Source organism: Giraffa tippelskirchi, chromosome 7, assembly GCF_054371585.1.
Source record: "Giraffa tippelskirchi isolate mGirTip1 chromosome 7, T2T-mGirTip1v1.2.pri, whole genome shotgun sequence".
Lineage (NCBI taxonomy): Eukaryota > Metazoa > Chordata > Mammalia > Artiodactyla > Giraffidae > Giraffa > Giraffa tippelskirchi.
In genome coordinates, this window is record NC_137281.1 from 108,981,496 (window position 1) to 108,994,877 (window position 13,382).

At 43.1% G+C, this 13,382-nt stretch overlaps 1 protein-coding gene across 4 annotated transcripts in view; it reads right to left on the reverse strand.

Moving 5' to 3' along the window:
* The window catches only part of RAB8B (RAB8B, member RAS oncogene family), a 68,110-nt gene extending 55,217 nt beyond the window's left edge, over positions 1 to 12,893 (reverse strand). For 2 of the 4 annotated variants that reach the window (XM_081507542.1, XM_081507540.1), the window contains exon 1: positions 12,751 to 12,893. In XM_081507542.1, coding sequence (XP_081363668.1) covers positions 12,751 to 12,874 — 124 coding nt within the window. In that variant the 5' untranslated portion in view covers positions 12,875 to 12,893. Of the gene's footprint in view, positions 1 to 12,163; positions 12,620 to 12,750 lie in introns of those variants that run through there. The other 2 variants (XM_081507543.1, XM_081507541.1) reach the window with 1 other exon arrangement.
* Positions 12,894 to 13,382: the final 489 nt, after the last annotated feature.

Here is a 13,382-nt window from a genome sequence, read left to right on the forward strand (position 1 = left end):
CTCTTTGTGACCTGGTCCCTGTCCCGTCTTGTACCATCCTTGTATATGTGTGCGTGTATGTATACACACACACATATATAAATGCTTAAAAATACCTTTAAACTAGAGAAGAGCATCTCACCTCACCTTCTTGGTCTAAGTAAACACTGTACAAAGCCAAACCCAATTTTGGCTTTATTCCTACCATGTGCAAGTAATCATTTAGTATGTAGGAGGAAACGGGTTAAAAGGGAGGAAGATCATGCTTTACGCTCACCCTGACACATTTATTTCCCTAATCCTCTTGCAGAGATAGTTTAATGATTAAAAAGAAACTAATAGCATGTATCGATACTGTGAAAATATGATTAATGACTTTTGATTAGGTAAAGAAAAGCCTATTAACTAACTTTCAAGTTGGATAATTTACTCTATTAAAATCAGCTATGGTGTTTCAAGATTTAATGTATTGTTCAAATTCATGTATGCAAACAAACTCGTTAAAATTCAGGAGACCTCACTCAGAAACTCACTGCATTTAAAATTCAGGGCCCTAACAGAGGGCACTGAGCTCAAATATTTAAATTGAAACATTTGTCCCTCCCAGACAGGGCATTCAATACTGATTTTATTTATATTTTCACCAGAAGGAAGAATTCAATATGCCTGAGAGTTTGCAGCAGCTAGAAGGCTCTGAAGAATTCGCCCCTTATATCATCACATTAACATCCTGCACCCAAGGCCAAGGGCTGTCTTGGATACCTCCTTATGCCAGCTGAGGCATAAGGACCTTCACTTTGGGAATGAGTTTAAAGAAACGGTTCCCATTTGAGCTTAGTTAAACGCATACAGTTCTAAACTTTAAAGATTAACTTTCTAGAAAATTAAAGCACATCCTATTAAGTAACCAAAATGTTCCCATTCATATTTTTTATGTAACTTATTCTAATAGGTGCTTCTTAAGTTACCTGGGAAAAACCAAACCCTCACCATTTACTGAGCCTGGCTGCATGTGTAGCCCTGTGTCAAATGCTTCCCTCCAGTACACTTAATTAAACCATCCCACGATAGTTCTCTGCAGAAGAGGATACAGGGACCAAGGAGGTTTAAAGGATGTGATGATGTCACCCAGCTGTAAGGAGCAGCCCCATAATGCGTCTTGCACCACATCAACTCCTTGTGTGTGTTACTCACTCAGTTGTGTCCAACTCTTGCAACCCCACAGACTGTAGCCTGCCAGGCTCCTCTGTCCATGGGGATTCTCCAGGCAAGAATATTGGAATGGGTTGCCATTTCCTTCTCCAAGAGATCTTCCCAACCCAGGGATCGAACCTGGGTCTCCCGCATTGCAGGCAGATTCTTTACTATCTGAGCCACCAGGGGTAGCTAATCTTTTTCTTTTTTAATATTTCTGAGTCACTGATGGGGCAGAAAGGCTTAGGGCTTAAAACCACAGACTCTGGAGCCAGACAGCCTGGATTCAAATCCAAGTCGGTTCTATCACTTATGAGTTCTGTGACCCTGAGATGTTCTTCAACATCTGTGCCTCAATTATCTCATTTGGAAAAATGGAAATAATAACAATGTACCGGAGAGGCTGTTATGAGAATTAAATGGGTCAATCCATGAAAAATGTTAATTCATGTAAAATGCCTAAAACTGTACCTGACATGTAGTAAACACTCAGTAAATATTAGCTCTTATTAATTAAAAGCAAGTGTTGTAACACTGAAACCCCGACGAATCACCAAGGTTCTCAGAGCTGTGTGGACCTACCTTCAATGAACTCAGATTGAGTTCACCTACACAGTCACACACACATGCCTTTCTGTGTCTCCCGTGTGCCAAAGGTATGATGCACACAACAATGCATTGCATTCTCAAAATAAAACATAACAAAATTCTTGCAGTACTCTTCCTTTATCGATAAGGAAAATGGTTAAGTAATTCACTCAAAGCTTTTAAGCAGGAATTAGCAGAATCAGGATTTGAATTTGAGTCTCTGTCTCAAAAGTCCAAGTTCTTTTTTACCTACACAACGTTACCTTTAGTTCTTACATCTGTTTTTACCATTTTGTGAGTAAAAGTGGTGAGTGAGTCCACTGTCACCACTTAGGATCAGAGTTTTGGAAGAGACTGTAGAGTGAATCTAGCACAACATTCCCTGTTTGCTTATGGAGAAAAAAGGAAGCCTGGGAGGCTGGCTGCTGACTTGCCCCAAGTCACATAAAGAATGCCATTGCCACAGTGCCATGTTGCCACTTTTTCCTCTCAGATGCTGGTGGCCCACCTCTAGGAGGCCCCCAGCCCTGTTCTAAAGCAAGAATGCAAATGCTAAGTTTGAATCCAGGGGCTCCCTCTCCAATGAGGCAAGTTCAGCATTTTAGCAAATGGACTTTGTATAATTAGCTTCACTGCTTGGACCTTTCCACCTTCTGGCTCAACAACAGCATTCTAGAGACCCAGAGTCAGCAAACAAATCAGGTGTTAGACTGGTCTACAATGTCACCGTGAATCTGAGGAAAACTGCCAAACACGGCTTTACAAACAAAACCCAGAGCAGAGCCAATTTCACTCTGGAAAAAAGGAAAGGAGAGGCTAATGTAAAGTTTAAATTTAATTTGTCAAAGGAAGGAAGCTCACAATTAAAGCAGCAGTTCCTAGCACTCTACAGTCTAGCTGAGACCAACAACATACATACAAGTATAACAAACCATTGGCCACATGTGGAGAAGCAACGCTGAGATTTCCGATATAATTAGCTTCCTTTCCACAAAAGACTTGGATTCATAATTAAACTCTGTCTCCCCCTGCCCCGGTTCTGCTGTGTATGTATTTGATTGCTTCCTATGAGACTGGGTTGGGAAGCCAGGAGACAACCCGAAACCAGAGTCCGCTGACCTTCCACGGCCAGCAAGCAACATGATGCGTATTTGCATTAGCTGTTACTGGGCCTTGTCCAGGGAGAGGCTGATTTCACCCCTCAACTCAACACACTTCTCAAGGGTTTGCTGGTCAGTTTACACAGTTCTTATGACCACTGGAAGTGACCGCTACTATGGGCTAAGTGCCAGAGCATTGAGTCCCATGGAAAATTTCAGGACCCATTCTGAGAGGAGCAGGTTGTTGTGGACAGACTGTGGTTCAGAACTGAGTTCAAGGCTCAAGTCTTGGCTCCTCTACCTACTTAGCTGATGGATCAAGGGTCTATCAGTCTCTCAGAACCTTACCTTCCTCGTCTAGAACATGAAGACAATCTCTGTCCATGGACATGATCACTGAGGAGTTTAAACAGGGACGTTAGTGAAAGTGCTCTGTAAATGGTAAAGGGCCAAAGAAGGGAAGGGGCAACCAAGGATGTCTGCTTATCTCCTCACTGGTCTCCCTGTAGAAAATCCCCAATGACTCCTCATTGCTCTCAGGATAAAGTCCAGACTCCTGAACAGGTTTAAAGTCCCTTCACAACCTGCCCTCTGATTACCCTTCAAGTTGACCCCATGCCACAAGCCCATCTATTGAGGAGGAGCTCCTTCAGGGGTTATCTCCTTGATATTTGCAGTGAGAGCCCCTCCTCCTGACACTCCAAATTTGACCCAACTAAGGCCTCCTGAGGTTCTGATCTTAACCTCTACATCATTCTCTCCTAGACGCCCTCCTCTCCCTCTCCTCTACTCTTTCCTGACATCCTACATTAACCTCTTTGAAGCCCTTTTCATCACTGTGTTCAAATTGCCTGGACATTTGCTATTCTTTCTCTTCTCAATATTTTGTGGACTGAAATATGCTGCTCACTGAACGAGTGAAATTAGTGAAAATGACTCGGTATCTAACATTCAGTTCAGTTCAGTTCAGTCACTCAGTCATGTCCAACTCTTTGTGACCCCATGAATCGCAGCACGCAAGGCCTCCCTGTCCATCACCAACTCCCGGAATCTACTCAAACCCGTGCCCATCGAGTCGGTGTTGCGAGAGGGCATCAGAGGGCAGACACACTGAAACTATAATCTGATATTAGTAGCCTACTAATAAAGCACTACAGTTCCCAACCCCAGCTTCTCCTTTTTACAGATACAAACAAAGGGAAAAAAAAAACCCCACTAGTGTCCACCTTGAAAAAGAAAAGAAAGAAAGTGAAGTTGCTCAGTTGTGTCCAACTCTTTGCGACCCCATGGACTGTAGCCCACCAGGCTCCTCCATCCATGGAATTTTCTAGGCAAGAATACTGGAGTGGGTTGCCGTTTCCTTCTCCAGGGGATCTTCCTGACTCAACTTCCCCAGAATCATTAACTAAGGACAAATCCTTTTTTCTTTACAGACACTACTTGATTTCATAGACTCATAGAACGCTGCAGCCAGAGAGATTCTCAAGACCCCTGAAGCCTGAACTTTCCTTTCACAATGAGAAAACAGACCTGGGCTAATGTCCTTGGGAAGGGCCTGCACCACCACTGATCAGAAACATGCACCATCGTGTTTCAGAACGCTGTATGTGTGGTAAATCATATTCATGAGATCCCAACATAAAATAAAATATAACAGTGTTTATCCAAATTGAAGGCTTAAGGGCTAAGACAGAGACACACCTCTGATTTTATACATATATATATATAAATGTTTTTACATTTCATTGTTATGGAATTTTGTAGATATAAAAGAAATTATTTCACTTGTTTCATTACTTTTTTATGCTTCTATAAGACTGGAAGTTCTCAAAACAATAGTAAGTAGACAAAGGAAATGCACTTACTCAAATGATTTTGCTTGTGGACAAAGCCCTAATCTGTTCATCACGGGTTATGACTGGGACAAGCACCTAGTTCCCTGACCAGGGATTGAACCCTGGCCCCCTGCACTGGGAGAGCAGAGTCTTAGCCACTGGACCACCAGGGAAGTTCCCCAGAAATGAACTCTTATAATTCAATTTTTAAGTAGAACACCTTATATTTCATATATGTTAGAAACTGTCCTTCTACTTTATACATCAGGAAAGTATCTATGAATTATTAAAATAACTAGCCAAGTTCTCCCCCCAGATATGCAAAACTGCAATGTGAAGTTGGGAAATCATGCCAGTCCTAACTTTGCCAGCAGAAAGCTGTTAAACATTATATATCACTTAAGATTTTGTGGTTGGTTTTTATCAAGATGAGGTGGAATTCCATACCCTACTGAGCTTCCGCAAAGTGCTTTGAAGTCCTGCAATGCCGTCATGGGACTGCAAGCAGCACTGTCACCCAGCCTGTCGTGGTGACAGTAAGCCTAATCTGACGAACATGGGGACGTGCAGAGCTTTCACACTTCCTCCTGGGAGCCAAGAATTAAAATTCTGGGCCCAGGAAGATGAGAGCTCTGTGGAAAATGTCCAAAGGTTCAGCAACAGGTAAACACCAGAGTGCGTAATTAAACTGATGCTGAATGCTACAGATTAAGACAGCAAGAAAATACTTTGTCACAGTCAAGGAATAGGGCTGCTGTAAGAACTGTTTCTGAGTTGTCTCCATCACTTCATGTGCTTCGATAAGGAAGACCTGAGTAACTAAGTAACTTAAAAAAAAAATAGCGCAGGCATTTCTTCCTCTGAAGACAATCAGGCACCTATTTCCTTTAAGGTTCTTAATAATTCAATGCAAAATAAGAAGAATCCAAAATTTAAAAGTGAACAAAGGAGAAGGACACATTTCCAGACACAGTATATCCAATAATCACTGACGGATAATATTTTAATACTGAAATTTAGCCACAACATATTGGAAAGCAAATACTACCTATTCACTTCAGAAAAAACAAAACAAAACCAAAAACACTCATCAGTTCCAAGGATACAGTTTGCCAGGCTGTGCCCAGTGACATCCTCTATCAATACACATGGCAGAGCAAAACTATCAATGAAATGCTTCTTTTATAACATGGGGGTGGGGGTGGGGCATGGAAACAGACAGCAAATGTGTAGGATGTTGCCACTCACTCTCTCCATCCCCTGCCCACGACTCACATCGGGAATTCATCACAGTCCTCAGTCTTGCTGAGCTCAGACAGGACCTGAGAACTCTATGCAACACAGCATGCCTGGAGGCAGCTACCAACTCAGCACTGGCATTCAGGCTGAAGCCCATTTCACCCCAGTTTTGCATAGTCCTCAACCTACTATACTGAAATACTGAAACCAATCTTCAGGGAAAGCCACTTGGTAAGCTTCAAGAATCCCCAAAACCCTTCATTTAAACCAAAAAAAAATGGTATTTTTCCATATTATGTAATTACTAAAGGATAGTAAGAGCAGAAAACATAACTGCAGACATTAGTTTTCCTCTAGACATGAAGCTGTTCCACTGAGATACACAAGCAGTTCTATGTAATAAATGTTTATATTCATCTTTTTCAAAATAGCATTTGGCTTTATTCAACCCAAAGGCCCAGCCCAGTTCCAATCCACTCACTATGCTGTCACTCAAACCAGTGCTGGGCAGAACACAAACACAAACACAGCTCCATCTGCTAATTAAAACTGGGCATGAAACTGTTAACAGGCATCTGTTGCATTGTTTGCAGCTAATGGGCAAAGACAAAGCTGAAATGGCTCTTCTAAAGCAAACCCAGTGATTTCACTCATTTTCTATTTGGTATTTATGTTAGTGGGGGGTTGGAAGCAGGGTGTTAAACAGCTTATTATGGAGACTGAAAGATAAGTGATATTTCTTTTAGAGTCTAAAATATCCCTTTAAAACTGATTATAGAAAGACAGCATTTGATAGAGGGAGAAATAGTGTTAGGAATTCAAATTAAGTACTTTTAATCTTATCTCTGACATCATCTAATTATCTAGAATACTATGAAAGATAATGACTAAAATTCAAGCAATGCTGTATGGCTCATATAGTGCTTTATAATTCATCCAGCCAGCCATTCACTCATCCAGTTGATCAGTCATTTAACAGAGGCCTTGGAGACTTAAAAAGTGAGTAAGATTTGATTCTTGCCCTAGGGAACACAGAGCATCCCTGAGAAGATGGCATAGTATTAATATACTGTAGTATAGATAAAGGAACTAAGGCCCAAGAAGGACAATCAACTCACTAAAGACAAGAGAAGTAGGAATAGCAGCTGTCACAACATGAACCCCGATTTGACTCCAGACCTATTGCTCTTAATTCACTGTGCAATCTTCCTAACACCAAACACCGACCAAGCCACTTCAGTGGCTACTTACATCTCAGTAGCTCCATATTATGCTATGCTCCACAATATTACTCACCATCTAACATCTAGTTCCCCATTCCTCACTCCCATCCTCTTCTCATCCCACTGTGAAAACTCTCCTGCACATCTTTCCCACGTAGCAATTCTAACACACACAAGAGCTTGTCTCCAGAACTGTCCTGTGTACAGGCAGGCAGACCTGACCTAGAGCCAGTCAGCCTCAGGCCATGATGGCATCTCCCTGGTCTTCCAATTCTGGTTCCATGTTTCTCCTCAGATTCAGTTATGAGTTTCCATTAAAATATCAACCGCTAAATTTTTCCCTGTCTTCAAAGACCAGACATTTTCAGCTTAGGCAATATCCAAACCTACTTCCCCCAGCATTTCTCAGAGGATCCAAACAGTTTTGGTGCTGTTGCCAAGAGAACCTCCTCCCTGGTTTGCTGCCATGCAGAACAGCTGGCGAAGCTCTTTGTTAAAGTACACATGTTCTTAAGACATGTCCAGGTCTGTCTCCAAGACTCAGTTTCCTACCTTAATTTCTTGAATGGCTTTTTGCATTCCGTAGAACACTAACTGAGGAGACGAGTTTAACCCTTCATGATCAGGTATTACACTCTTGAAACAGTGTTATTTCCAAAGCTATCACTTAGGTGGGAAGTCTGCTGACACTCTGAAAGAGCACAATGACATTAAACTAAGGTTTTACGGACAAAACGTTCAACTTGAAGTTGCCTGAAGTGTTCTTCGTTCAGCTGTGTCTGACTCTTTGCGACCCCATGAACTGTAAGCCTGCCAGGCACCTTCCTCCGTGCATGGAATTCTCTAGGCAAGAATACTGGACTGAGGCCATTCCCTTCTCCAGGGGATCTTCCCAACCCAGGGATGGAACCCGCATCTCCTGCACTGCAGGTAGATTCTTTACTGTCTGAGCCACCAGGGAAGCCGGAAGTTGCCTGGCCCTGGAATATTTTTGTTTGAGAGGTTGAAATCAAGCAAAACAATGATGAAAATCAAAATCAACTTGTACTACATATCTGGATTATGCTCAGCCAGATGCTGATATCATCTTGGATAAAAATTTAAATATGACAAAGTTTGTTTTTCAGTCAATAAGTCTTGATAAAAGTTTTGAATTGCTACCAACCAAAAACAGTATTTAATTGTAAGCTGGGGTCGGAAAACTCTTTCTGTGAAAGAACAGTTAGTAAACATTTTTAAGCTTAGTGAGACACATATGGTGTCTGCTTCATATTCCTTGTTTTGTGTTAGTTTTTAATAACCCTTTAAAAATGTGAAAACCATTCTTTGCTTGTGGACTGCACAAAAACAGGCAGGAGGCTACATGTGGCCTGTGGGCCATAGTTGACCAACCCCTAAACATAGAGAAAGTGTATCCAAGAAAAAAATGTCAGGGAATCAATTGTCTAAAAGTGCTCTGATGGGACTAGGCTGCAATTACCAGCACACTATTAATACAATGTCATTAGTTACTTTGCACATGGAAGGAATTTTAATGGCAGGATGCACTTTGATTCCCTAACCTGAAACAACAGACATAGAAAGAAAGGGCAAAGGACAGTTAAAACATGCTGAGTTAGCCCATATAAACTTCTACAGGACTCTGAGTTGTTGTATTAGCATTTACTGTTTCCCTGAAGAGATACAACTGATCCAAATGGGAACACTTTAACTTTCCTCACATATGAGCAAGTGTGCAAAATTGAATTCCTCCCTGGAAAAGATAGTAATTTGAATTTACAGCGGTGATCATGCTGATCAGAAACAGCAGCAGCTCAACTATGAGAAGCAATCCAGACTTGGGTTTGAGGTTTCACTAGAGATGCTTCTACAAGCATCTGATCAGCTGCGTGATCTTGACAGCATCAACCTAAGCTTGGTTTTCTTATTTATAAAACTGGGGCACAGACATCATGTAGATAATTTCTAAGGCTCTTTATGCTGTTCAACTATGACTATACTAAATAATCAAACCACTCAGGAAATACCCTAACAGGAAGAGGGGGGCTGGGCAGGGGAGAGCCGGTAAAGGGAAGAAGCCGAGACTGTCCTGTTAGAAGACAGGGCTGGGTTTTCTCTGTTCTCTCGGCACCAGGTTCAGTACAGGCCATTCCAAGATGTCCCTCTGCCTTCGTATCAATATTAAAATGTACCCACATCCCATAGGAAATATAATTCAGAGAGACTGCATTACTGTTTCTTAGTTGTCTTCATGATAAATTTTACATACATTTAATTCACTGTTGATAATGATTATGCAATCCATGGGGTCACAAAGAGTCAGACATGACTTAGAGACTGAAGAACAACAACAGAATGATTATGTAAGCGGCTTGAAGAGCCAATCAAAATTTCTTTTTCAGTTCTTAAACATCTGAATTGAAGGCGAGTTGGTTGTTGGTTTTAGGCACTGAACCTACAACTTCAAATGGATAAAACATCTCTACTCAATAGTTAAATATTACCTGACTGATGCGTGACAACTCCCAGCAAGTCAGTTGAAAGAAGTATACCCTCCACCACCCCCAAAAGCAGAAAGGAAATGACGGGAGCTAGGATATCAGAGAAGATACCAGAACCTTAGATACATGAAAGAAGAAAGTATCTGTGAGACAACTATATCTGTAATCAAAATGACTGTCTCCTTCCTTTCATGAAGGCAGAATCCCTATCAAAACAGGGTGGAGAGGTGGCAGGTGTCCTTTGCTAAAACTACCTAAATTTTAATAAAGCAAAATTAAGACAGTAAATGTAACTCCATGGGAAGAAACAGGTATTTATACATATCTCCCGAAACACACAACACACACACACAAACCCCAGGTATAAAGAAATAGATCTTTCCTGTGATGTAGACCTTATCAAGTTTTGTCAGCAATCATGTGGCAAATCTTTTCCAAACCCAGTCAGAGAAGCCCTGGAAACTTCCATGCTGAGGTGCCTCAAGAAATAATTGTGACTGGGAGGAGGTGGACCACCAACGCTCCCTTCAGCAACTTCAGACCCCCTGGAAACAGGGGTGAAGGTTGGGGGCGTGGATATTTCTGCTAGAGATGCAGATGCTTCAAGCCTATGTTTGTGGTCAATGTGTGTGGAACATTTCACTAGAATGATGTTAACATTCATCTTATTTTCCTAACTTAACTTCAACTCCAAAGCATTAGGTTGCAGGTAATGTATTTTTTGTGCTGTTTGAAGGCACTGGGCTACCACTTCCTGTCAGAGCTCTTGGGGCTAAAAAAGAGGCATGGGATTTCCCCTCCTCCATGTCAACTGAAGACACAGCTCAGAGCCTCTTTTTACCACATCTACTCCATAGAAAATGCAAAGGCCAACATCATACATGAGAGTCATCCCCCTTTAACGCCTCCCTCCGGGTCTAAACTTTTTCAGGATGCTCACTTTCCTGCAACCCTCCACAAAACCGAATTTTAATCATTAAAAAAAAAAAAAAATTCAGGCAAGAAAGATTGTACTCCTTCAGAATAAAAAGTGATTTTTTCAAAGCTACTATTGTAAAAGGAAGCAGACACCCTCACAGAAAAAGTGGGACAAAAATTAAGACTAAAAAAAGAGGAAACTAATAAAACTGTTACAAACAAGCAAAAGTCATTTAAGGAGCTTAACAGAAACAGCCTCAGTGAGATTTAGTCATTTTCGATGCAGGAGAATGCTTCTAGGAGGTTCACTCATAGAATGGACAAAAGGCGACCTGCTTGACTTGTTAGAGACTGTCCTTTACCTTCTGGACTTCAGTGTGCACTCAACAATGAAAAACTGTGATTTGGGGTTTTGACATGAGTACCAGCATCAAAAATTAACACCTTTTGGTTACAACAGCTCCCATCAAATCTCTTAAGAATACACTTGAGACATGACATTTAAAATCTGCTTCCTCAGAAAAGAAAAAGTCCCACTCACCAATGACTGCCAAGAACTTGCAACTCAAACTTCCCTAAGCCCAGACATCATAACACCCAGGAGGTTTCAGACCACTCAATCCATAAGAAAGATGCCAGAACAAACAAACCATAGCCTTTCCCAGTGCTTCACCGAAGAGTGCTCTATACCCCAATACTCCTCTTTTATAAGTGATAAATTATCCTTAAAACATAACTCATTATCATAGCACTAGCCCCCCTAATAATCCCAGCAATTCATGGTGAAATATGCTGTAAGAACCATTTGAAAGATGCTTAAGTGAGCTGCTATGAGAAGCCACAACATCACCCAGACAACCAAGAGCTAAGATTCTTAAGGTGCTTAATTAACTGCAGCTATGATGTTAAGGTCACTTGTACAGGCAGCTTAAAACCAGCTCTGATTTGCTCTTCTTCAGTTTAGGTTAAGTCTGAGATCTTGTTACCTGAACACAGAGTCTTCTAAAAGTAGGAAGGACAGCTCCCAGCCAAGACCAGAAAAATCAGAATCAACTGAAAGTAATTGGGGGGTACATTGCATGTTCTGATTCGTTTAGCAAGTAATAATTAAAACCAAAAGGAAAATACACAGAAAGGCAGGCAGAATGTAAGATCCATTTCCCAGCTGAGAATTACTAGACCTTTAAGGCTAAGAATTTTAAAAATTGAGAAGTGCTGCTTTGCAGGAGATAGTAAACCATATTTTCCTGATCATGCCATGCCAGAAGTCACCAACCCTCCCAACGCCCATTAACACTCCCAGAACAATTTAATGCTCCATAGACAGTATCTCATTATTAGTCACTTTTTGCTCTTTCTCCTGCACTTGATCCAGAGGGAGTAAAGAAAGAGAAGTGGTAACCAGCACTCCCAGTAACTGGAGAAAGTCCTACTTTCCATTTCCTCTCCCTTTCCCATCTTCTCTCTTCTCTGCTCCACCTCTTTACTGTACATTCTGCTTTTCCTTTCTATTTCACACCCAGCTCTCCTTTACTTTTTCCAAGTATCCTCATTTCGTTCCCGGGTCCCCTTAACTCATCTCCTACCTTTTCCTACAATTTCCTCATGGTATCTCCGACCAGACTTCTGGCAGCCAGTGTCCCTCTCACCCATCAACGCTCAATCACTCTTTCCTCCGTATTCCTCTCGGATTCCGGGTTCTCCTCTATCTTGTCCCTTGTGTCCTCTGTCCCTTTACTCCACGGACCTCCCATTCCCACTCCCCAACCCTTCGTTCTCCCCTTCCATTTCCTTCCTCTTTTAATCCATTTCACACCCACTATCCCCTTCTCCTTCTCTAGGAGCTTTCCGGTGTCCCTCCACTCTGTCCCTCTAAGACCCCCTCCCTGTCACACCCCCAACCCTCTCATTTCCCCCAATACCCCTAGTCCTTGTTCTTCTGGTTCCTCCTCCTCTTCCTTTGCCCCCAAGTTCCTCCTTTCAACCCTCTCAGCCCCACGTCCTCACCGCCTCTCTCTCTCACGCCTTCACCCTCTCCCATTGCCCTCGCCGCCCAGCTGTCCCCGGGGTCCCCTCCCTGGGGCTCCGCAGTCCTCCCACCGCTCTCTCCCGGCCCCCTCGCACCCGCCCCCCATTTCTCACTCCCAGTCCCCGGCCGCAGCCCCTCCCTCACCGATAGTGGAGATGAAGGTGGTGTTAAAGGCATCTTCGGAAAAGCGGAATAGCAGGCAGGTCTTGCCCACCCCAGAATCGCCGATCAGCAGCAGCTTGAACAGATAATCATACGTCTTCGCCATCTTCTTGCTCCGGCCCTCTGACCGGGGAGCCAGAACAGCAGCGGAGAGAGGCGGGGTGGGGGCCGCGGGCGAGGGGGCGTGCCCGCTGAGCCGCCGCTCGCCCCGCCCCTTCCCCCGCCCCCTTCACCGGAGAAGGCCTGCGCGCCCCGCCCCGCGTGGCCAATCCACGGGGGTTTCGTAATTACCGCCGGCGTCCCGGTGTTTTATGGGACTTGTAGTTCTTATGAGGCGCTTCGGGCGTGCCTTGGGCAGGCTGTCCCCGCGGCCCCAGAGGATAAAAGAGGATCCTTTCTAAGCTGGGTGACCCGGCATTAGGCGTTTCCTCTAGAGCTAGGCAGGGAGGCCGGGTTTCCAACTCTGCGTGTTTTGCCACCGGAGCTTAACTTCGTCGTTTCTTTGTGTGCTGGCGCCTTTCAAATGCAGGACCTTGAAGGCTGAGTCCGCAGTTCCCGCATCTCTTCCACCGAGCCCCGGAGTTGAGATGCTTTCTTTCCTTCGTGCTGCCGTG